The 23,794-nt window shown below is 53.4% G+C and overlaps 8 protein-coding genes across 8 annotated transcripts; 4 read left to right on the top strand and 4 right to left on the bottom strand.

Moving 5' to 3' along the window:
• Window positions 1–1,571: 1,571 nt before the first annotated feature.
• MAM_01446 (multidrug resistance-associated protein 1) lies at window positions 1,572–6,555 on the bottom strand (the record flags this gene model as incomplete). The annotated part of the gene is made up of 5 exons (XM_040820245.1): window positions 1,572–1,924; window positions 1,984–2,052; window positions 2,108–5,234; window positions 5,319–6,134; window positions 6,241–6,555. The coding sequence occupies 5 exons, from the start codon at window positions 6,553–6,555 to the stop codon at window positions 1,572–1,574; spliced, it is 4,680 nt and encodes a 1,559-aa protein (XP_040681733.1).
• Window positions 6,556–7,425: 870 nt separating this feature from the next.
• Window positions 7,426–8,474, bottom strand: MAM_01447 (Esterase/lipase superfamily protein; the record flags this gene model as incomplete). Its single annotated transcript, XM_040820246.1, has 3 exons — window positions 7,426–7,708; window positions 7,796–8,043; window positions 8,121–8,474. 3 exons carry the CDS (start codon window positions 8,472–8,474, stop codon window positions 7,426–7,428), a joined length of 885 nt encoding a protein of 294 aa, XP_040681734.1.
• Window positions 8,475–9,003: 529 nt separating this feature from the next.
• MAM_01448 (HEAT repeat protein) lies at window positions 9,004–12,287 on the top strand (the record flags this gene model as incomplete). Its single annotated transcript, XM_040820247.1, has 2 exons — window positions 9,004–9,051; window positions 9,120–12,287. 2 exons carry the CDS (start codon window positions 9,004–9,006, stop codon window positions 12,285–12,287), a joined length of 3,216 nt encoding a protein of 1,071 aa, XP_040681735.1.
• A 79-nt stretch (window positions 12,288–12,366) lies between these two features.
• Window positions 12,367–13,667, bottom strand: MAM_01449 (NADH pyrophosphatase; the record flags this gene model as incomplete). Its single annotated transcript, XM_040820248.1, has 2 exons — window positions 12,367–13,055; window positions 13,118–13,667. 2 exons carry the CDS (start codon window positions 13,665–13,667, stop codon window positions 12,367–12,369), a joined length of 1,239 nt encoding a protein of 412 aa, XP_040681736.1.
• Window positions 13,668–15,101: 1,434 nt separating this feature from the next.
• Window positions 15,102–16,549, top strand: MAM_01450 (PQ loop repeat protein; the record flags this gene model as incomplete). The annotated part of the gene is made up of 5 exons (XM_040820249.1): window positions 15,102–15,160; window positions 15,440–15,462; window positions 15,516–15,658; window positions 15,713–16,254; window positions 16,309–16,549. 5 exons carry the CDS (start codon window positions 15,102–15,104, stop codon window positions 16,547–16,549), a joined length of 1,008 nt encoding a protein of 335 aa, XP_040681737.1.
• Window positions 16,550–18,015: 1,466 nt separating this feature from the next.
• MAM_01451 (mitochondrial import inner membrane translocase subunit tim23) lies at window positions 18,016–18,782 on the top strand (the record flags this gene model as incomplete). The annotated part of the gene is made up of 2 exons (XM_040820250.1): window positions 18,016–18,657; window positions 18,723–18,782. 2 exons carry the CDS (start codon window positions 18,016–18,018, stop codon window positions 18,780–18,782), a joined length of 702 nt encoding a protein of 233 aa, XP_040681738.1.
• Window positions 18,783–19,927: 1,145 nt separating this feature from the next.
• MAM_01452 (uncharacterized protein) lies at window positions 19,928–21,204 on the top strand (the record flags this gene model as incomplete). The annotated part of the gene is made up of 2 exons (XM_040820251.1): window positions 19,928–20,455; window positions 20,704–21,204. The coding sequence occupies 2 exons, from the start codon at window positions 19,928–19,930 to the stop codon at window positions 21,202–21,204; spliced, it is 1,029 nt and encodes a 342-aa protein (XP_040681739.1).
• A 735-nt stretch (window positions 21,205–21,939) lies between these two features.
• Window positions 21,940–23,637, bottom strand: MAM_01453 (Glycoside hydrolase, family 47; the record flags this gene model as incomplete). Its single annotated transcript, XM_040820252.1, has 1 exon — window positions 21,940–23,637. The coding sequence occupies one exon, from the start codon at window positions 23,635–23,637 to the stop codon at window positions 21,940–21,942; it is 1,698 nt and encodes a 565-aa protein (XP_040681740.1).
• Window positions 23,638–23,794: the final 157 nt, after the last annotated feature.

Raw genomic sequence — 23,794 nt, forward strand, 5'->3', positions numbered from 1 at the left:
CACTGGTTGTGCAAAAAGCCGTCAAACCTCCTCGCAGAAAGCCGCACACTGTCCCCCATAACCACCTCTGTTGGTCTTCTCTCTCCTCTTCTTCTCTTTTGCTTTCATTCACCTTCCTTTTCCCTTCTTCCTGGGGTTTTCCCCTTGTCTGCATCTTTGTTTCGCGTCCATGCAGGAGATGCGGCACAGGCTCCGCCACGAGGAAACGCTCTGCTTTTCTTCTTCCTACTGTATTGTATACCCGAGACGGTGGAGGCAAGTAGCACAAGAGGATGATGACCCGGGCGCTGCCCGGTGAGGATTCCAACGGGGGACCACGGGGCGGCCTGTCCGCAGCTTGGCCACCCCCTTCTCCCCGTAGCCGCCCGAGCAGAGTCTTTTTCTTTTTTTCTTTTTTTATTTTTTTTTTCATGGGGTGTTTTGAGGCCGGTAAGCTGCAGGTGCGTCGACCTCGTGCGGTGTGGTCAGTGGTCACCAAGCATGGGAGTCAGTCTCGCGATGGCGGAGGCCGGAAATCAAAATCAAAATCAAAATCAGAATGGCAATGCGTCCGCCCACCGCTCGCCGTGGCATCGTGGCATCGTGACACGAGAAAGCTTATCTGATGGGCACTTCAGGGCGACAAAGTCCGAAGCCGGGTGCGTACATCAAGGTCGACGGCAGCACGAGAATCAAACCACGGCAAGCCACACAGCCAATCCAGAGCAAGAGCAAGAGACGGCCTTGGCCATCTTGGTGCTCCGTGCTCCGTCTCCATGCTCCCCCTCCCTCCCGGCCTTGCACTCGCGCTCGCCCGGATGCTACCATCACGATGAGGGGCGGTGCGCATTTACTAATGCGCGTCGGCTTGTTTCACGCATGTAGGGCCAAGAAAAAGGGTCCTGCAGAGGCGCATTTCATCTGCCCGCACTCATACAGACATCCGTGCAGCGAGGGAAGTGGGCAGTCGTGGACTCGTGATTCAAGTCGAGATGGTGCATGACTACATGTAGGCAGATTCCGGCATCTGTGGCATGTAGCATGTGTGAGAAGGGGACGCGTATAACAACAACAACAACAACAACAACAACAACAACAGCAACACTACAGCCACACGCCTTCCTCTGTACTCCGTATCCGCAGCTGCAAATAGCAACGATGATGCATTGCAGCCGCCTCGGTCTGACACGGGGGGTAGACGTACTCGCTTCGTTTCAAACACCAAAACAGGCCCCCGTCACGGCCAATCCTCATCCTCGACTTCTCCTTTACATCTCAGCTCCGCACCTGGCCATGCCCGCCACTTTGCCCAATTCATTCTCAGCTTTCCGGGCGACCATAATCCATGGTCGTCAATTGCACAGTCAATGATTGTGGCTGACGCCCTTCTCCTCGAATGCCTGTGGGACAAGCGGCTCAAATTGTAGCTCATTTCATCACTGGCGTCTCATACGCTCGACTATCCTTCCTCATTTGCCCAGTGACAATTTGCTCTGTGAGCCTGTCAATATACACAGCCCTCCCCAAGTCTTGTTCCAATGTACATGATATATAACTGCCGAGCTTAAACCAAAAGAAAAAAATTTTAATCTCTACACCTCACTTGTTGTATTTCGCTCAGTCTCCAAGCCGGCTTGCTTCATCAAGCCATAAAACACACCCTGCTTCTTGTATAGCTCGACCGGTGTGTCAAACTCTATCACCTCACCCTTATCCAGGACGACGACGCGATCGCTGTCAAGGATGGTGTTGAGACGGTGGGCAACAGTGATGATGGTGCGGTTAGAGAACATGGGCGAGCGCAGGGTGGCTTGGAGCATCGCGTCGGTTTCCACGTCTACAGCTGCCGTGGCTTCGTCGAGCACAAGGATGTTGGAGGGCGTAAGCATGGCGCGGGCCAGCGAGACGAGTTGACGCTGGCCTTGGGAGAGATTCGAGCCTAATCCTGTCAGAATCCAACAGACATGCGCGGCGTGGAGAAGAGCGCCGATGACGATGACTCACCCCCTTCGTTAATCTTGGCCTCGAGACCGCCGTCCATGCTTGCTACATGTTCCTTGAGACGGGCGTGATCTGATTGCGGTTACTCGAGTGTCTCAATGCATTCGTTTGCCCGAAGTGTACTTACCAAGAACACTCCAAAGTTCAGTGTCGTCGTGAACGTGTCCAGGGTCAAGGTTGTCACGAACTGTACCCTCGAAAAGCGCGGCATCCTGAGGAATAATGGCAAGTCTACGTCGAAGATCCAACAAGCCAATGGTCGACGTGTTTAGCTTGTCTATGGCAATGTGGCCGGTAGCTGGCTCAATCAAACGGAACAGCGCAAGGGTCAGTGAAGATTTGCCCGCTCCCGTTCGGCCAACAACGCCAATCTTCTCATGGGATTTGATGTCCAGGTTGATGTTCTTAAGAACCAGGTCCAGACCCTCACGGTATCTGGTGCTGTACTTCCTAAACTCTATCTCGCCCTTTGCCGGCCAAGCAATCGGCGGTCGGTTCTCAGCAATGATCTCAGGCGCTTCGCTGGGTAGCCTGGCAAATTCCAGAACACGCTCAACCGAGACAATGTTGGTCTCGACTTCGACAGTCTGTCGAACTATCCAGTTCAGCGACGTCGTAATTTGAAGGGCATACGACATAGCTAGACCAACGGTGCCTTCAGTCAAACCGCTGTCATTCGAGACGGAAATTATGGCGAGGCCAGCGGCAGCCAGGATCACCACGGCGCCGATAAACTCCAGGCGGACAGCTAGCCAGCGATTGGCGCTGATTGAGGGGAAGTAGGCGCGCAAGTTGGCATCTACTCGCCATTCATTCTCAAGTTCAAATCGCTCCTGTTGACGGAACGCGCGAATAGTGGTCATGCCGCCAAGAGACTCCTGGAAGTGAGCATAGACGGGACTGCGGCTGACGCTGTCAAGTCTCTTGAGCTCTCGAGACGTGCGGAGATAGTATCGCTGAATCCAGTAGTAGGTAAGCGCCAGTGGGACAATCAAAGCAATGAACGCGGGTGTGGAGAAAGAGATGACACCAAGGGTAAAGCAGGATCTGGCGACGTTGACAAACAACATGTTGAACACGCGCGCCAGGACTTCGTCGACTCTGTAAATGTCGCTGGAGAATCTGTTGAGAATGCGGCCGGCGGGCGTGGTGTCAAAGAAGGACATTGGAGACCTGAAAATCGCGTTGGCCATGCGCTCATGGAGCTTACGGGAGGCCTCGATGGAGCAAAAAATCCACAGAACCAGGGTTTGGCCGACCGTAAGTAGGGATGAGCCGATACCAAATGCAAAGTAGATGCCAATGTACTTGCCGATGCTGTCGTTGGAGCCCGTCTTTTCGTTGTGCTCCGACCACTCTTTCAGCCATACAGAGCCCCCAATGCTGGCAGATTGGGAAGCCAAGAGGGCGAAAATGTATATCCCAACAGCAACCAGATTGTTCTCCTTGGCATATTCGCCGTATACAGACCACTTGACTTTGCCTTGTTCGACGAATTCCTTGGTTTGCTTTGTCCGTGAGGCGCCGGCGAGCTCCTCATCTGTAAGCTTGCCTCGAGGACCCCTGAAGCTTGCAGTACTGGCACGTCGTAGAGTGGCCATGCTACCTGAACGGGATTTCTTGCCTGCAGGAGTGGCAGCCTTGATCGGCTCCATCTCTGGAACGTCCTCTAGAGCCTCTGCTACTTCCTCCTTATCATGAGTAAAGCTAGGCTCACCCTCAATCACAGTTGAGGTCTCACTGGAAGGCGGGCTGGAGTTAACAGAGCCACTGTTCGACTCGTGTCCGGCAGTCCTCAGCAGGTCGGCAACCAATCCCTTCTTAGCGATCAGCTGCGAGTAGGTTCCCTTCTCAGCAATTTCACCATCCCTCAGCATGGTGATAAAGCTAGCCTGCTTAAGAACGGGGATGGAATTGGTTGCGAGTATTCTAGTCTTGGTCGAAAGCAAACCACGAGGGCCAAGGACGTTATCGATGATGTGACGACCGACATGTGAGTCCACAGCAGACAAAACATCATCCAAAAGGTAGATGTCGGCTCTAGCGTAAACAGAACGGGCAAGAGACACTCGCGCCTTTTGTCCGCCACTGAGAGAAATACCTCTCTCACCGACAACGGTCTCATCACCATCAGGCAGCTGAGCAAAGTCGTCCAAGAGAGCGCAGGCTTTGATGGTCTTCTCGTAGAATTCAGAATCGTATTTGTATCCAAAGACGATATTTTCTTTGACAGTTGCGTTCAGAATCCAGGTCTGCTGGGAGGCGTAAGCCACAGTGCCTCTGACCTCAGCAGACCCCTTAACCTTCCAAAGATCGCCAAGAATACTCTGCAGGAAGGACGATTTGCCGGAGCCCACACGGCCGACGACACACGTCAGTTCACCCTTGTAAGCGGTGAAGTCGATGTCCTTGAGGACTTCTTTGGTCTCATGACGGTTCCAAGAGAAAGTGCCGTCGCGGATGAGCACCGTTTCTTCGCCTATTTCTTTGGGAGCAGGCTTAACCGTGACAGAGTCAGACTGGAGTTCCTCGGCAGTAAGGAAATCAGTCAATCGGCCAATAGCAACTGACGCTTCAACGATGGACGTGATGACCATGGGCAAAACAGCCAGCGGGAAGGTCAACAGGTTGAAAAGGGCCAGAGCAGGGAAGATAATATCCGTTGTAAGCGGTCTATCCTGTGTGAGGACAAAGACTGTAAAGGTAGAACATGAGACGAAGAAAGGCGCCGTGTTCCAGGTGAAGTTGGCAAACGCCTGGGTGGCACCGATTCGTCGGAGATTCTTGAGCTCCTGCTCGTTTCGGACATAGTTGAGCTTGTTCATGAAAGCCGCACCCCATGCATAGAGTTTGATGCTCTTCATGTTGGTGATAATTTCATTGATGAGTCTGCTTCTGGCATCCTTGTTCTTCATCTGGTCTTTTTGCAAGTTCTTCATAATTCGGGCGACCCATCCCTGAGCTGGCATCATAATAATCATAACGACGATACCAGCCATCATTGACCATCCGACAAGGTTGTAGAGCGAAACCATGCAGATGATAATCTGGAAGGGGGCCGACCAGGCTTGTTGTAGAAACTGAGTCAAATCCTGAAGACGCTGAGCATCGACGGCCATGTAATTCACAATATCTCCGGTAGTTTTTGTTGATCTCCCCTCGTTAGATAACCTTAAGGACTTCCGGTAGATGGTGGAGGCTAGACCGCCCTTAATCCGCATACCAGTGACAAAGGACATTTGGAAATATTGATGCTGTAAGGGTAAGTCAGCAACTTTTTAAACGACGGAAACCGAGACCTGTTAATGAGTTGAAAGAAAAAAGAAATAGATACATACCACCATTGTAGTTTGGAATACGGCGCAACCAAACATGGCCAGCGCAATTGCTGCTCCCTTGATAACAGGTTCGGCAACCACCCCGTACTCACGATTGTATGATTTGACCCAAGTCAACAAGAGACGAAGCAGCTGCGGCTGGACATACTGCGTGATGTCGTTCCCGACCTTGAAGAGGGCAGCAATTGCATAAGGACCACCGTAGGCACGAAACATAGCCAACCAAAGTGATGGAGACTTGGGACGGTGGTTCAATTCATGAGACCACGCTTTCTCAAAAGCTGCACTTGTAACCTTGGTCTGATCCGATTTGGCAAGCCCCCACAAATCATTCTCGGTCAGAAAGACCTTGTACCCATATCGCATCATCGGTGTCATCCAGGAGAAGGTCAGGCGAGAAAAGACAGTGGCGTATTCGACGGGGCATTCCTCATCCTCGGAGATGGCTTCGTAGCCACTGGGGACATGCTGACGAGGCCGCAACCACTCAACCAAGAATTCAACAATGGTGGAGCCAAATCCAATGCAGTACGTAATAAAATAAGGTAGATTCGCTTCATATACTTGTTGTGAAATCAGAGATCGAAGCTTGACGGTGAGAGAGATGATGAGGAGTAGCCAGTAGAAGAGAACGACTCCATTGGCGTGCCGCAGGCGAGAATGCTCAACCCACTGAATCGAAAAGATGACCAACAACGAGATGATTGTCAGAAAAGTTGTCAGCACGCGGAAGTCGCCATACCAGATGCCGGGCATGCCAAGAATCTGAATACCGAGTTGGACGACGAAGTCGGCGACGAGAAAGACGAGAAGGGACTAATACAATGGACGCAAGTCAGCAATTAAACATGTTGAAGATGGGCAGACGGATGCTGTCTCGCCAGCTTTCTGAAACAGGTCTCAGTGGAAGGTGCTGGCCCACCTGCTTGATGTAAAAGTGAGCATTCTTGGAGGAGCCTTCTTCCAAGGGCTTCTTCTTCCTCAGCAGCCACCACAGGGCAACTGGACCCAAGATGAGGGCATACACGGCCACGGTAGCCAGCCAGACATCGATGAAGCACGGAGTAAAGTCGTATCTGTACTTGCTAATCGGGCCCCAACCCTCTTCATTGCCGCAGAGCGGTTGCTGAAAGCTCGCAACAGAAAAGTAACTGCGGCCGAGGCGCTGCAGCGGGCGCAAGCCGGTGAAGGAGCCTGAGAGCAGGCGTAGCTGCTGCTCGTTGTAATAAGGCTCCATGGTCCCACGTGAGGGCGAGAGCGAGGAGCGAGAGACGAGAGCAAGTCACCACATGCTCAGCAGATGGAGAACCGAGTCGGGTCGTCGGCGAGGAACAAAGATGTGAAGGTTGCAATGGAAGATCGAGATTGGCGCGATGCCCGTCGTCAGCGCCGGCGATCCTGTAGAGATCAAAACTATGGGTCCAATGAGCCGGTGACGTGTTTGCCGAGTACTTGAATCTGAATGTTCACTGTTTCTGAGAGCCAACAACGTGTTGGATGGGCGCGGTTGAAATGATGGACGGATGGGCAGAAAAACAGCAATAGGCGAGGAGGGAACGTGCAGACATGGCCAGGTCATCAGTCAGGGCCAGAAAAAATCGACGTTGGCGCATTAATAAATCCGAGGCCCGAATAAACGGAAGCGTCTGTGGACTTAAGGAATCGTGGTACTTTGGTACTTTGTAGAGGTTGGTCAGCAAGGGCGCTAATAAGTTTAAGGAGAATGTGCACGACAGGGAAGATCCAAGGACCAAGGGCAGGCTTTAAGTCGAGATGATTCGTCTTTCCATGCCCCACTCTTGCAGCCCCAAGGCAGCGTGCATGACGACAATTGTCAAACGGCAGGAGCCGTGGATGACTAATGATGCTTGATTATCATTCAGGCTACGGAGTACTGGATCTAATGCCGCGAGCATTCATTTTTTATGCCAGTTCCATACTGCGTATTTATCATGACATCGCAATAAGGCTTGTCGGCCGCCATCTGCACCGACTTCGCGGCTTGGGTCGTCCGACGTCGCCTCATACATACGCACTACTTGTGCTTGGTCTCGTCTAACGACAAAAACGACCATTCAGGTTTGTGCCGGCCACCTGTGTTGCACGTTCATTTCTCCAGCGTCCGCAGAAAGTCCACCACTCTCACGCCCAACCACTCTCTCGCCGCTTCTTCCTCGACAATATGTCCGGCATCCGGGATGAGCCCTGACAGCGAGCTCACAAAAGGGGTTGCTTGTTGGTATCTCTGATTCTGGACCGCCTGGTCCACATGCTCTGGGACAAACTCGTCCGAACCCGAGTGCAATACCAGCACGGGTTTATTGAACCGGCTCCAAAAATTGGCCACAGTTGCATCGTCCAAATCAGACGAAAAGTAGTCGTCATCTCCGCTACGGGAAAAGAAACACAGAAAAACACAAAATGTCAATGCTGGTCCTTAAAAAAGCTCAGACGGGAAGCAAATATCGGCGACCTACCCTTTTACTGCAAGTGACTTGAATCGATACGCAGAGATTGGGGCAGCCAGCGAACGTGGGACTTTGTCGTTGGGAAGGCAATCCCTAGCCCGTCCAGCGGCAATCCAACTCTCTGCTAATTCGATGCTTTCTTTAAAGCTGGACAAAATGCCCTCCATGGCCTCACGATCCGAGACTGGTCCCTGCATGATGAAGCCATCGACTGGTGGGTTGCCATGCTTGACGTAGTCACTGTACTCGATGCAATCCTGGGTACAATTAGTAATGACCCAAGGGCAGAAGGCTACACAATATACATGGGCTCAAAGCGAGTGAATTAACTTACTTGACAGCCGGTTGAATGGCCAAACAGGACAATCTTCTCTTTGCCCAAACCTCGCAAATACTTGACCAAAGCGGCGATATCATCCACATCGTTGCTTAGACTCGACGTCCCAAATCCGATGAACGAGCTCCTTAACCGAAGTTCGAACACAGAGAAGTCAACATCTTTGCCTGTAGTTTCCAAATGCTTGGCCACGGTCCTAATGTAAGGCACGGTGTGAGGTCCGTCTCCTAGGCCACCGATAAAAACCAATGCGTTCTTGGAATTCGGATGTCCGAGTTCATATGCGCAGGCGCCTCGGTTAGGCGACGGGTGAGGATGTACAATCACTGAGAATGAACTGTGCGAACCCATGGCGGCGCAAACGTAAAAAAAATTCGGTCGAGGTCGTTAATGTCAAGTATTGAGCGAGTGCTGGATTTGCTTTCGCATTCTTCCGTGCTGCACCGCCTGGCAACCATACAGTGCGAGATGGTGCGCAACCAGGATGTCCGCAGCAAAGCAGACTACAAAGCGGACAGAAAGAGACTGTGCAAAGTGGGCAAGTTTCAACATTCGCCTCACGATACTGTGTCCAGCACCCTGCACGGGCGCAGATAGACAGTGCGTACGGATGCTGATAAACAGTATGACGAGCCGACTTGGCAATGGCTGGCTGGTCCGGTTTGTGGTTGTGGATCAACATCAACATGATGCAACCATGCAAATATACGCATACGCTACTCGACGTTGCCCAGTGATCTTGCTCCCGCCAGAAACAATTCAGTTGCTCAGTCCTGCATTGTCCTTGAAGTGATCTTCAGAACAAAAGGAATTCTGATGGACATGGTGCAGGGACGAGGCATCTTGAGGAAAAATCCGTCTGTGACCCTCGTGAATCAACATGGCAGAGCAGACGGCAAACCAAGAGCGGCATGGCCTATTCCAAAGGGTATGAACATACTGACTGTCCCGAAGACTAAATGGCCTAGTTTTCAATCGTGAGCTGATATTTGCCAGCTTAAACCATGTTGTGTCAAGATTAGCCAACTGGCTATCCAAGAGACGGGGTCGGCCGACGCCACTCGTGAGCTCCTACATCTTACTGCCCAGGTCCTAGACATTCTGGATGGCCAGATTCAAAAGAGCCCATCAGCCTTGGATGACAAGTTAGCTGAATATGTCTTCTTTCCGCTTTACCACATTTTTCGTCGATTGGAGCATTACCCTGCCCGTCTCACCGAGAATTGTGTCAAATGTCTTCAGTTACTCATCATAAATGGTTGGAAGAGCAAGATTTCGTGCAAGCTGGTCCAACAAATATTCAGCTTCCTTACTTTCATCATCGACGGCGTTCCTGGATTGCCAAACAAGGACCGACATGTCCCGGAAGAACTGCAGCTGGAAGCTTTTCGGACGCAACTGGCCCTGCTTACCACAGCAGGTCAATCCGCTGTCGCCATGTCTGGACTGACGGAAGGAGACAGTATGCCAGCGTTGGGCCACGGAGTTACTGTCATGCTTGATGGTGCTGTAGATGGCATTACGCCACAAATCCAACTCGAAGCGTTAGGCGTACTGCAAGCACTTTACACCTTGTTGCGGGATCAGGCAGCCCTAGCCAACTTTCTCCCGGGCACCGTTTCTTCTTTGGTCAAGTTGCTGTCATCTCCGAACAGGCATAAAGCTATGGTTCTGGCAAAAGGCCTGGACGTTGTGCAGACCGTCCTTACTGGAGTGCTAGGAGATATGCAAACACGGTCCATTCTTGCGAAAGGCGGCGAGGAGGATGAGACGCAGTCCAAGCCCCCTGACGCAACCAAACCATTGACACCTGCATGGGTAAAGGCAACAACAGCTCAAGTCAAAGTTGCATTATCCAGCATGATGAAGTTGCGCAAGCATTCTTCGCAGGCAGTTCTGGATGCCCTCGATAGGCTCTGCGTTTCGCTTCTGGATGAGTGCCACAACTCCCTGGCCAATTGCACCACGCTACTAATCGAGACGGCTATAGTACTAGATAAAGGGGAGAATTCCTCAACACCTTCCCTATCCATGCAGACTGATTTAAGACATCTAGTCATCATATACCCTGAACTTGGCAATGCTGTCAAGACAGCTGTCTATAGCTGGATGTCTAGCCTGGCCCGTATAGTGCAACTCGGAAATGAAGAGATCAAGATAACCGCCATACATAACTTATCCAAAGGAATTGAATTATTTCGGAGCTCGGGGATAGAATCTTCGACTCTGGAGGACTCCATGGGCAGCGCTCTGCGCGACAGCATTGTTTCTCTTGTCCAATCTTCAAAGCAAACACAACCAGTCACTTACTTGCAATTGTTAGATGGGTCACAAAATCAGCGGGAATCAGTCACTGGGCAGTCCTTTGAACCAGTGCTCATGGCAAGCGAAAGTCAGCGGACACTCAGACGAGAAGTTGACAATTTAATCAGCCACATTGCCTCAACTTCAGTTGCGTGTAATATCGCCGCTAACATGATGGATAATGCGCGAGATTCAGAATCGACAGACAGAATCGCATCTCTGTGGCTCTGCTTCGAGCTAGTAAAGGCGTCCCATGGCTTGAACGCGGATTCGGCAGCGTTCCTGGACCTTTCTGCGGTCACCACCTCCTCAGATGACACAGGACCGATTTTTGAGGATCTATTCTCTTACTCTGTACAAATTCTTGAGTCTCACGCAGATTCAGACCATGCGGACTGGCAGCTAGAAGCCATTTCGCTAGAGGTGGCAGCCTACGCTGCACAGAGACGCGGAATATCATTCCGACCTGACCTGATGGACGTATTATTTCCCGTAGCAACGTTCCTGGGATCAGAGAATCCGCTTCTGCAACAACACGCAATTGCTTCTCTGAATAGCATAGCACTTGCCTGCCAATACGCCAGCGTATCGGAACTAATAATAGACAATGTCGATTACATGGTCAACTCCGTCGCCCTCCGCCTCAACTCACTGGATATCTCGCCCGCATCAATGCAAGTCCTCATGATGATGATCCGACTCTCCGGACCCAAGCTAATTCCATACTTGAACGATGTCGTCGAGTCCATTTTTGCTGCGCTGGAAAACTACCACGGATATGTTCTCCTCGCGGAAAACCTGTTCTCTGTCCTCAAGGAAATTGTCGATCAAGCATCAGCCATCAATGAGCGGTTATTAACCGACGGCGAGAGAAAAATCATCAACCACAAAAAAAAGCCACGTCCAATCCTCGGTCTGGATGCCCTTCTCGACGAGCTGGATAGGCGACAGAAAAGACGCATTCGAGACGACGAGGAAGCGAAGTCATTTACACAAATAAAGGGCCACCCCAAAGAACCATGGAAGTCCCATCCCGAACAAGAAGAAGAAGAAAAGGGGGAGGATGACGAAGAAGGCCATCCACCCCCCGAGCCCGAAAAACGGGCCAATTCGCCGACGTACCAGCTCCTTCTGAGGATCGCCTCCCTGACCCAACACTACCTCACTTCCCCAACGCCCCGACTCCGCCGCTCACTCCTGGAACTCCTTACCACCGCATCACCTGTCCTCTCAGGCGACGAAGACTCCTTCCTGCCACTCATAAACTCCATCTGGCCAATGGTCATAGAGCGCCTTCGCGACCCAGAGCCCTTCATCAGGATTGAAGCTTGCCGCACGCTGGTCAGTCTCTGCCGCGCAGCAGGAGACTTTCTCAGCACACGGTTCAAAACCGAATGGGGTGAATGGCTGCGCGACTGGTGTCGAAAGATGAAAGTCAATGCTGAAGGGCGCAAAGCCTCGAGTCGCCCGCGTATTCCCGAAAAGGGGCAAGGCATCATGATTCCAGTTCGCACTGGAAACGGGATAGAAGTCAAAGGACTTGAGGTAAACTCAAGGCCCGGTTCATCGTCGGGGAGTCTGGGACAGCACGCTTCGCCAGTAAAGATGTGGGAAGCGGTCGTGATGTTGCTGACGGCAGTAGTGGAATATGTCCGTGTTGACGACGCCATGTTTGAGGACATCCTGGATATTTTGGCGGATGTAATGGAGAGTAACAAGGAGGTGAGGGAGGCTTTGGAAGTTGTCAACGCGGATGCCGTGTGGTTGGTGAGGTATGAGAAGGGGAGGGTAGACTTGCTACCTGCGCCGGTTGTGGACGGTTTCGAATTTGTAGAGATGGAGCGACTCCCTCGGTCCTGAGCCATTTCTCGAAAACAAGTCAAGCAAGACTATGTGACTTTGGACCGCCTCTCTCTATGGATCGTATCTATAGAATCTATTAAATCTTGGGGTTGCCTGACAGATAGCCCTCCACCACGGCCGTCATCAGCCTATTCGCAATAGCTTGGGGCGGCGGAACTCTCAAGTCGCCTTGCTTGTAGTCCTTTGGCGGCGGCGCACCCAAACCACCAGCGGTCTGAGCGAGTGCCGTCCGGACCTCTTCAAAGGTAAACCATCTTGCACTCTCTAGTTCTTTGTCGTTCAAGCTGATGGTCTCTCCGTCGCCCGGCAGCGCTTGTGCGATGGCGCCAATCATCAGACTAGACGGATAGGGCCATGGTTGTGTAGAATGCACGACGACCCTTCCCACACGCACACCGGCTTCTTCCCACACTTCCCTACGCACCGCCTCCTCAATGGATTCGCCGGGTTCCAGGAATCCCGCAAGCGCGCTGTGCCAGTGGGGCGGCCAGCGGCTCTGCCGGCCCAGAAGAATACGTTGACCGTCAGCGGACACTACGGCGGCAATCATGGTGGGATCAGTTCGGGGGAAGCAGACGTTGGATACGCCGTGGCGCGTTGGGCAGTCGGCGAGTTGGGTTGCTCCAGAGCTTCCCTTGCGGGAGGTCGGCGGACAGATGCGCTTGTAGCCTGCCGCAACAGATAGATTGGGGTTGCCACAGCCAGCACAGAAGGTGTTGCGGGTATTCCAGTCAATTATTGAGCGGGCTTGGGCAAACATGGCGGCTGTCGCGAGGTTAGCGTACGCGACGCGCGATGGTGACGGTGATGTGAGAAACGGCACATACCAGCTTCTGAGTGCAACGACAGGCTTCTAGTGTCTGTTGCTATCCGCAGTCCCTTGTCCTCCTGCGTCTTGACCCACGTCTCTGCGAGGCCCTTGCGCCGACCTTTGGGTGTTACGTCAAGTGCGAAGAACGGCTGGCCCTTGACCTCGCCGTGCTCGGAAGTCTGGAAAATTGCATCGCCGCCATCCACCATGCCCAAGAACACAACCAGCACGGGGGGTTCAGCTGTGGAATCGTAATCTTTGGTCCTCTGCGCATCCGTCTGCTCGAACAGCTCCTCAACAAGCCGCTGGACATCGTCATATGTAGACAGCGCAAGCTTCCGCTTGTCGACGACAAAGGGGTTCAGGTCCTTCAATACGACGAAGCGCGCAGAGTCGCTTGTGGCGGCCTTGCTGAGAAAGGCGGCATCTGAGCGGAGGAATGAGTAGCGATTGAGACGACTGCCAGCGTAGTAGTTGATGACTTCCTTGCCGAAGCGTCTGGTGAGCATTGAGTCGTCGCCTGTGAGAGCAGCAAGCTCAGGCATGAGAGGAGGAGTAGTTGACATGGGCGGCTGTAGTGGACGGCAGAGTTGTTTTTTTTAAAGTTTTACCTCTGGAAGGATGCCGATGCCGACTGAGAGGGCACAGGATAACGTATATTGTGGCAGTAAGGAATCGAGGCTAAGAACACTTCACATGTTGGTTGAGCGGCTTATTTTTACGCCGGTCCAAATGGGACGCCGTTGGCAACCGTGAGAGCGGTGCGGAGGTGATGAGTAATGTCAACTGCGAATCCGTGATTGACGACCAAGGTGGAGGTACGTAACGTTAGTTCGGAGTAGTTGTCCGATGGGCAACCAGGTTGGCTGGGGCAGGGAGTGACGAATGGGAGAACAGGGCTCTTTGCGGGGGGGGTGTTTCCGGCTGCTGGAATAAGAAAAGATCCTGACCTCGATTGCCCTCGCGGCGATGCTTTGGCTAAACGCTCGCGAACCGCCCCACCACCTCCGATCCGTTTTGGGCCTTTGCCCAAGCCCCTTTGAGGCAACCAGACGAGACGACTAATCGCGCATAAACGATATTCGAGTATGAATTCGGGTACGGAGTACGCGAGCACGACTTCAGATGGATGACTTGTTGCCAGTTTTTCTAGCTGTGCTGCAGCTGCAAGGCTACTGGGCAAGGGTTTTGTAACAGTCCAAGCTCCCTCGCGGTATTTGTCAGGAGGTCGCTGAGCGGTCAAATTGACGGCGAGGCCGTTCCAGCAGCAAAAGGAAACGCTCTGCAGTTGTCGCTGCGACTGCGACGTAGAATCACAGATGCACCTGCAATCAATATAGTGTACTCCGTAGTTATTTCTTTTGTCGATGGTCTTTAACACACACACACACACACACACACAGGCTACAGCAGGCATTAATAAGGCTGTGAAATTCAAGCTACATCGAATTTCTATAGGTGGGATGTGTGTCTGAATTTAGACTAGCGTCTATGCATGATTCAAATATCGTTTATGCGTGTTTATTCATCCTACCTGGCGTGACGTGACATGCAGCTTTGACGGCGCGGCCCTGCGTCATGCAACCGCCGGCTGTCGTACAAGTTACATCGAAGCGCCAGGCTCAACTGTATCCGGCTTGCCCGCCAAGGAAGCGAAGGGAAAGAAAAAAAAAAGAAGTTGCGGTGCCGCTTCTGATCCCGACTGTCTAGTCGTCTTGAGGCTTGACTCACCTCGGCAGCCCCGCGAAATTCTCCCACACTTCCGCCGCCACTCCATCCACATTTTTCTCGACATCAAACTTGTTTCTAGGTTGACGGAGCCCCTCGAGCGCAGTAAAATCCTTCTTTTGTTCTTTCCCGATTTCGCCTGCTGGTCTTCAAGTAGACTGTCATTGCGGTCTTCTTCCCCTTCCTTGCATCACTGTCAGTCGCTCCTGCCAGCTCTCCTCGGCCGCGACCCGTCCAGACGTGCGTGTCATCGCCTCTCACAAGTTGCCACCATGACTCCCCCGCTGGCGAATTTGCATCTCGATGTCGAGGCTATTTCAGGAATCTGCGGGTGAGTCTAGTATATCAGGCTTTACTTGGTGTGCCGAATTACATCCTTCACACTGGTTTGGTCGGTCGGTCAGTCTGCGGAAGCTGTTCCGGTGTAACTACCGTGGGACCGTGCCCATGCTGTGCATCCTGGGCCATCCATGCCATGTCACCGAGGATCATGGTCTGGAAAAGACGACCAACCCGTCAACGCCTGTGCACAATCGCCATGTTATTACCCCTGCAGCTACATTTCAGTTCCACCGTATCATTGATTGCTGACTTGGATTCATGCATGTAGCTCAATCTCAATTGCATGCTGGGGTGCGTTACATCGCAAAGTCGTACAAGGAAACTCTGGAGGCTAATCTGCCCAGTCATCGTCTTCACACCCCAACTCATCGCGAATTGGAGGTCCAGCTCTGCCGAAGCATTGTCTGTTCAGTTTATCATTGTGTGGCTAATCGGAGATGTCTTCAATATCGCCGGCGCCGTCCTTCAGGGCGTCTTGCCAACTATGGTACGATCCATCACTGTCCTGGAGGCTTTCCTCGGCTAATAGTACGTCACATAGATCATCCTGGCCGTCTATTATACATTGGCCGACATAGTCCTTTTGGGCCAATGTTTCTACTACAGAGGATTGACCTGGCGAGACGAACCTGCCACGCCCACCCCAAAGACGTCGCCACGGCTCGATGGCAGCGCAAACGAACGCACAGCTTTGTTGGGCGATCACGATCACCGAGAACGTCGCGGGTCCGACTGGACTGGTCTATCGCTCACGGTTCCTCACATTTCTCACGTGGAACCTCCTCCACCCCCGCCCAGTACATTGCAGACTTTGATCTGGAACACATCCATCGTCTTCATGGTCTGCGCAGCCGGCGTCCTAGGCTGGTGGCTGGGAGAATCGGCAGCAGGTACTGATAAGGGATCCAACGTTGGTGGAGAAGATGCCATCGAATTCAACCTTCTGGGTCAGCTTTTTGGCTACCTGTGCGCTGTCTTCTACATTGCCTCCCGGGTGCCGCAGCTTATCCTCAACCACCGCCGCAAGACGACTGAAGGCCTTAGCATGCTCTTCTTTATCTTTGCATGCCTCGGAAACGTTACGTACGTGTTGTCAATCTTTGCTTACGAGCCCGATTGCCAGCATGATACGTGCAGGCCCGGTGAGGCCAGACGTATCTACGGTAGATACATGCTTCTCAATCTAAGTTGGTTGACGGGCGCCTTGGTCACTCTCTTCATGGATTTTATTGTTTTTGGCCAGTACTTTTACTATGCTACCAACGACACAGATAAAGAGGCCCGCTGCTGTGGTGAGGCACATATCGGGGGGGTTATCGAAGAAACTTGCTATGATCAAAGGCCGCTGCTTCAACGAACTGACTCAGTAACCCCCTGAGAGGGCGACAGTGAAAGACTTGTTGCGCCTCCCGGAGAAGTCATTGAACACAAAGGAAAAAAAAGAAAAACAGAAAACCGGGAAACCGGGGAAAAATACACGAAAAGCAAATACTGGCGTTCAGGCAATGAGACATGCATAGCACTGATAATTGGGGGAACGTTTTGAGAAACAACCCAGGATGGCGGCTACAAGCGTTTTTTAAAGAAAAAAAGTTGGGACTCGTTGGTCCAGTCACTCTTTTTAATGATTTTGCTCATGGATAAATTCACGAGGGCTAGTGGGATTCTGTGTATTCTGAACCGCTGGGAGGAGACCAACTCCGAGAGCTAGATGCTGGTTTGTGTACAACTGAGAGACCCTCCTCGTCATTATAAATCGAGATTGTCAACTCCGCCGGCCCTCATAATTCCAGTGCCCAGCAAGGGAGAGTAACAGGAAACGCCGAACACTCATGGCGAGGTGTTTGGTTTCTGCTGCCCTCATGCGTAGGTACTGAGGGCCTAGGGTAGCTACTACCGTCATTTTCGTGGGGCCGATTCATGAGCCCAGATTCAGCCCCATAGAGAGACCGCCCCACCAGTTTTTTTTTTCTCGCTATATAATGTGGTCCAGCCCAATTGACCTTTTCTCCTTTTCTCTTTTCTTGATTCTACATCATCAGTTGGGATTGAACTATTAACCGTCATGTTAATTTTTTAATTTCATACGGAAGACTTCGCTACGGCGACTTGCTGCTAGGCATCCTCCGCAGTGGGTGTTTGGCCGTTCCCGGTCTCCCAGAGAAATGAAGCTGCCTACCTATCACGTACTTTCGATACTATTGTTGTTTTCCGTGTTGAGGTGGTTCCGACATGTAGCCATGGAGAGATAGAATAAGAATGACTGTAAAGGAGAAACATGCTGGCCCAAGAGGCGTGAGTGGATGACTTCGTAGACTCACAATCGTCATCACTATTTTTGCGAAAGGCTGATCTCAGTCTTGTATTCTGGGCTCGACATTTATGGGAGAGCATCCTAGATGACAAGTCAACAGTCAACGCGTAGCCTAGATGATAGCTATTAGCACCTAGCTATGCAACCTGAACCCAAGTCTCAAGTCGTAAAAGTCGGGGATGAAGGAATATGGCCCCATGTCTGCACGGTCGTCTATACTTGTGATAGGTGTCGAGATCTTCATGTTCTTTTTGTCTAATGTTTCTATTCTCGTCGTGGTCTAAAATTGCTTCTCTCTCGTTTTTCCGCCCTCCACAGGTGAGTGACTAAGCGTCCCTCTCTGGCGCGACACGTGATCGTCGGGATAGCAGCCGTGCACGGACCATCCAGTCGGAAAGCGCGACCTTTTGACAAAGAAATTTTTGGGGAAGCTGTCATTCGGGATTCAGGGCACTCCCAATCTTGCGGCGAATCAATCCCCGTATCTCGAGCACGTCGGATACCAGCCAGAAGAAAAGCGCTTCTTCATCATGTCGTCGCTTTGGAACGCCTTGACCGGCGGCAACAAGCCGCGCCAGCAGCACCACGAGCCGACACATGCGTTTGATGCGACTCCCCCTTCATCGCAGACCAGCTTCGACCCGTCCCAGGGCCAAGGCGTAGAAGCTTTCCTCCAGAGCTCGACGTTCGCTGATCCCTCGCAATTGCATCCCCTGGCTGGTCTAAACCAGGATACTCTCGAGTATCTAACGCTCGAGGACTCTGCCCTTTCCGAACTCCCAGGCGGCCAGTCCGTCCTGCCATCGCGAGGCTTCACTGATGATCTCTGTTACGGTACTGGCATCACGTACCTTACAGCCCTGTCGATAGGAGGTGCCTGGGGCCTGCGGGATGGCCTGAATAAATCTGTTGGACAGCCTCCCAAGCTACGAATGAATGCCATCCTCAACGGAATGACTCGGAGGGGACCCTTCCTCGGCAACTCGGCCGGTGTTGTCGCTATTGTGTACAACTGCATCAACTCATTGATTGGTAGTCTGCGTGGCAAGCACGACTCTGCCAACACAGTTGTTGCCGGCTTCCTCAGCGGTGTGGTTTTCAAAAGCACCCGTGGTGTCCGATCAATGATGGTTTCTGGTAGTGTGGTCGGCGCCGTTGCCGGTGTGTGGGCTGTGAGTCAATTACCCCATGGCCATGCGTGGTCGTCGTCAAATTACTGACTTGACATGTTTTCAAGGTTTTGCGACGATCGTTTTTCCCCATTCCCGAGCCCGCAGCTCCTATTGAAAACCTGTGATGCCCATCTTTATATGATGGCGTCCACGATATATTCGTCACCGCCCACTTGGACATTTACCGCATCCCTAAGCTAGATGCAAAACGGCCGAGAAAAAGAAGAAGCAAGAATGAAATGGAAAGATTATGGAAGACCAGCGAGGAGGAAAATGTACGGATATTGCGGCGACAGGTTTTGCCCCTCGCACATGCCTATTGGCAGATTCGGCGGAGTTTTTCTTTACGGTGGCATTTGTCATGGACGATCTCTCCTCCCATGAAGTCAGTGTACATTATTACATCAAGTATCCAGCGAGCATTAGACCATAGAGGACGAGGCGCCTGGTCTGCAATTTACATGATTGGAATATGGATGCGCGAAGCCGACGTCGAAAGTGGGATGAACCAAGGGTGTGTGACCACTGCGGTCTCCACCGGAGGGAGACTTGTGTGTGCGAATTTACATATGGTATTGTTGTCTGGGAATGCTCACAGCTGTCAGGAGCCGGGTGGTCATATGACGGGTTCGTCTGAGCAGCTCAAACTCTGCCCTTGCCCCCATTGTTAACGACGATCTAGCAAGTCCCGTCTCGTTCCGAGTCCTGGGGGACACGGTGTACGCCATTTATCTGTTTATTCCCCTTCCCCCTCGCCAACTCGACGCCCTTGCCAGACGGCAGAGATCACGGGGGCCGAAATGTGCCTCCCCTGCTTCCCGTGGACGTGGACGCAATACGAAGACCCCCTAGACACGTTACCAGAGCAATCTGTCTGGATACACAACGGGAACACCTGGACACTGCAGAAAATAGTAAGTATGGCGACTTTGGCAGGCGAATTCTCCACCTCGTGGTTGGCTGGCGGTCTGGTGCGTCGTCTGAAGGAAATGTGAGCTGCAAGTGAGCAGTGAAGCGGCCCGGAGCGCTCGCACCTGCACACACGCAAAAGCACGCGCACATGCTGCTTGGAGCACTTCTTGTATACAAGCGCTCCTCCATGTCCTCGTCTCTCTTTCTCCGTCTCGCTCTCCGTCTCCGTCTCCGTCTCCGTCTCTCCTCTCCTCTTGCTTGTTCTTTTCGTCGCCTTCACCCTTCCTTCGTCCGCCGTCGTCGTCTTCATCTGCATCTCTCGTCGGCAAATGCCCTCCGCAGCGGCCAATTGCTAGCCATGCCCGAGGCAGGCAACGACCTCAAGCCTCCCAAGCCTCGACGTCCGCCCCCCAAGGACGACAATATTTTTTCCCGTCAAGTCCGTTTCGACGATTCCAACCCCAAGACAAGGCCGGGGTCAGCTGCCAACAGCAACGTCAACAACCCGGACCAAGCCCCCAAGAACACGCAGCCCGACTCCCACCCGCAGGTCGGTCAACCGGCTCTGCCAAACCTCAACCGTCCGCCTTCTGGCCAGTGGTACACAGCTGCCGACCCGACGCGCAGTGTAAATCTAGCCGGGTCCCAGCAGGTCTATGCATCTTTCCCCCATCAAAACCCTCACGTCCAATTCCAACCGCAAGCTGTTGCCCAGGGCCTGCCGTACCGTCCTCCCCCCAACATGGGCGACTATCAGAATTGCGTGCCTCCCCCTACGGGAGTGAACTTCCAGCCTCCAGCGCCGGATACCACGTTTGGGCCGATGCCGCACCTTTACGTGCCTAGGTTTGATGCTGGGCCGGTATACGGCGGCGGCGTTGTTCATGTCGGTTCTCCTTGTTCTTCGTTCCTTGCCCCGTCTACTTGCTTCTTTGCTCCGCCTACGACTACAGTGGTTTCGCCAAAGACATTTGGTGTCAGCTGGTATAACTATTATGCAAGTGCTGGTTGTTTTGCTCTGCCGAGCTGCCTTTGGCTGTTTTGGCACCCCGAACTGACACCTTTACGAGTCTCTGCTTCACATGTTGGAATCTGTATTGTCATGATTTGTGCTAACGCTCTCTCTCTCTCCAGCAACCAGTGTCAGCCGCCCCTCAAAGCTACGTCGTCCAGCCCGGCATGGTGCCCATGGCCCAGCAGCCTGTCATGGTCAACGCTCAGGCGTACGTCCACATGTGTGCCCCGGGCATACCAGCTCAGCCCGTCATGAGTAGCGCCAACCTCCCAGCGCCCATGATGGCGGCGGCGGCGGCGGCTCCCGGAGCATGCGCTCACATGCCCATCATCCCAGGTAATCCCCCTCCTCCTACTTGCGCGACCATGCCCGAGGTGTCTGGCATGGGCCGTACACCCAACGAGGAAATGCTCCGCCAGGTTGAGTTTGCCTACAGCAACCGCTTGTTCGAGCCGCAGGATTTTAAGCCTGCTGATGATGACCCTTCTCGTTTTTACTATGTTCGTGAGGTTGACGGGAACTGGACCCAGCGCAATCGTTTTACTATTGATCATATGGGTGATTGCAGGTGGTATGTCACTGATGAAGGGTGGTTCTACGCAGTGAGGTTGCCGGATTAGACGAAGGGATGTTTGGGTAAGTTGCGCCGTTGGTTGTCTTTCCGCTTTGAAGATGTGAATATATTGACAGCCGTTAGCTTGCTCGTTGAGAACATGAGGATGAGACGTCAACAGATGTGATTTACGACTCATACGTAAGGACATGCTACTTGGCGACGGAGCACAGATGACTGGTGCTAATTAATGGCGGTCATGTAGGCAGTTGTGTTTCTGAAACAACACCAGTACAAAAAAAGGGAGCTGTTGCAGCACGCCACTTTGGGCCACCGGGGCAAGATACCAGGTTCGCTAGATTATGAATATGCAATGCAGTTGGACTTGATCAGGCATCTATTTAGACGAGCCTCAGCTCCTCATGTGTAGCCGGCATTGACGATGAAGCACCTGCACGGACACATGCCCGCTGTCGTGTACAATATCGCTTGTCCGTGTACAGCACACTTTTAAGTTTTCATCTAAACCTGCGTAGCCTATCTATCATGTTTTGCCCAGCCATCCTCGTTCTAGTCTGCTATGCGACGCTCTTTTGATTAGAGAAATTGGAATCTTTTACACTTGTATCATTTTACGCGGTCGGTCTTTTCAAAGGATGGGCTTCCGTATTAAGCACATATTCATCCAAATTAATTAAACTTGGTGGCGAAAAGATGAGGTAGAAATACTTGAGCGTCTCGGCGAGCCAAAAACTCTGCACACGACTGAGTCAACGCTTTGTTTGAAACTCGCACACACACTCTACTTTCGTTTAAGAGGGCGAAGGGGGTTCGGGGGTTCGGGGGGTTCAGCGTGCCTTACCTCCATTGAATCAAGCTTTTTCGTCTCCCCGCTCGTCGTGACATCCGAAATGGCCGAGTACGCGTGCGTGGTTTCAGTCGAGGCCAGAATGGCCCGGAACATGTCCCACGCCGTGTCTTGCAGCTCCCTGTTGGCGGTGACGCGGTAGAGGACGAACAGGCTCTCGATTGCTTCGGGCCGCAGCTGGTACTGGGGATCCTTGACGCCCACGAAGCCCCTGGGGAGGTTCTCGTCGCCGAGGCTCCTCCAGGCGGCCTCGTCCCAGGGACACTCGCTTGTGTCGTTGCAGGGGATGAGGGTGAAGATCTCGGGCATGACGCCCGTCGGGAAGGCGCTGTACGCCCAGCCGCAGCCGCGGGCGAGGCGCTCGCCCAGCGAGACGTGCTCGTCGATGCTGAACAGGCGACCGCCGAGGGCGAACATGGCGCCGGCGAAGCAGGTCAGGTGCTGGCTCTGGGGGACGAGCTCGGCCGCGCTGCTGCCGCGGGCGTGGAAGTCGCCGGAGAAGAGGACGTCGTCCTCGCCGGGCAGCATGGGGCGGAAGAGGAGGTTCCGGGCGGCCGTGTCCATGGACGCGCGGTACATTTGCTCGTAGACGGGGTCGAGGCCGCCTGTGAGGGCGTGCATCTTGGGCAGGTACTCGTAGAGGGAGTCGGCCATGGCGCCGAGGCTGAAGGCGCCGCTGCGGGCGGCCTCGTTGCGGAAGTCGAGGCGGACGGGCCACATGCCGGGGAGGAGGGTGTCGTTCTGGGTCCTCTCCAGGAAGCGGGTCACGCGGTCGGTGGCGTCGTAGAACTTGGGGTCGCCCGTGATCTGGGACAGGCGGGTGAACTCGACGCAGAGGGAGGCCGGGGAGGCGGAGGGGTCGTCGACGCCGGCGGTCAGGGCGCCGGACCTGGCGTCCCGGTAGTTGAACCAGAAGCCGGGGAGGCGGTTCGGGGTGTCGAAGGCGTGGTAGAGCATCTCGCCCAGCTGCACGGCCTTGTTGAGCAGGAGCCCGTCGCCGCCGAGGTCGTACGCGCTCAGGAGGCCGCCGAGGTGGCGGATGGTGGTCTCGAACAGGTTCGCGGCGCTGTCGTCGGTGACGGACCAGTCGATCCCGCCGACGGCCCTGGCTGCCTCGTGGAACTCGTCTCGCAGGTCCATGATCCAGAGGGTGTCGAGGGCGTCCACCAGGGTCGCCGCCCACCCGCCAAAGGGGTTCTTGAAGCTGCCCGAGACGGGCGTGAGCTCGTCCTTCATCCAGGCATGTGTTCTGTACGCGTTGTAGCTCTTCTTGAAGGCATCCCGGACGGCTCGTTGCCGATTCCTGGTTTCGTCGTCGTGGATGAAGGCGTCGTCGGGGGCTTGCACCCGTCCCAGCTTTCGAGGGGGACCAGTCGGCATCGGTTTGATCGACTCGGGGGGGTGGAACAGCTTCGCTTTGGACCAATCGAATTGCGAGGTCCACGAGGCCGACGACGTGGTGCCATCATGTGATGGAGACTGAGGCGGTTGGCCTCCGGCGGCGGGAGGGTTTGGCGACAGCAGCAGCGGCGGAAGGGAATAGTCGCCTGGCATCATGTGCGTCACCAGCATGATGACCAGCACCAGACCGGTGAGCAGAACGAGCCTCGACTTCCTCGGTGGGAAAGCCATTGCGATGATGGAGTCGGCATGTCGGTAATGCAGTCGAGAGCGAATCCACCAGGAGAAGACAAACTGGCACTAACAGTGCCCGAGACACGGTCGAGAGTACGGAGTAAGACGAGATACATCCATGTTCTTGTGACCCGCATCAAGGTCGCATTGCGGG

Source organism: Metarhizium album (genome assembly GCF_000804445.1).
Source record: "Metarhizium album ARSEF 1941 chromosome Unknown scaffold_2, whole genome shotgun sequence".
Lineage (NCBI taxonomy): Eukaryota > Fungi > Ascomycota > Sordariomycetes > Hypocreales > Clavicipitaceae > Metarhizium > Metarhizium album.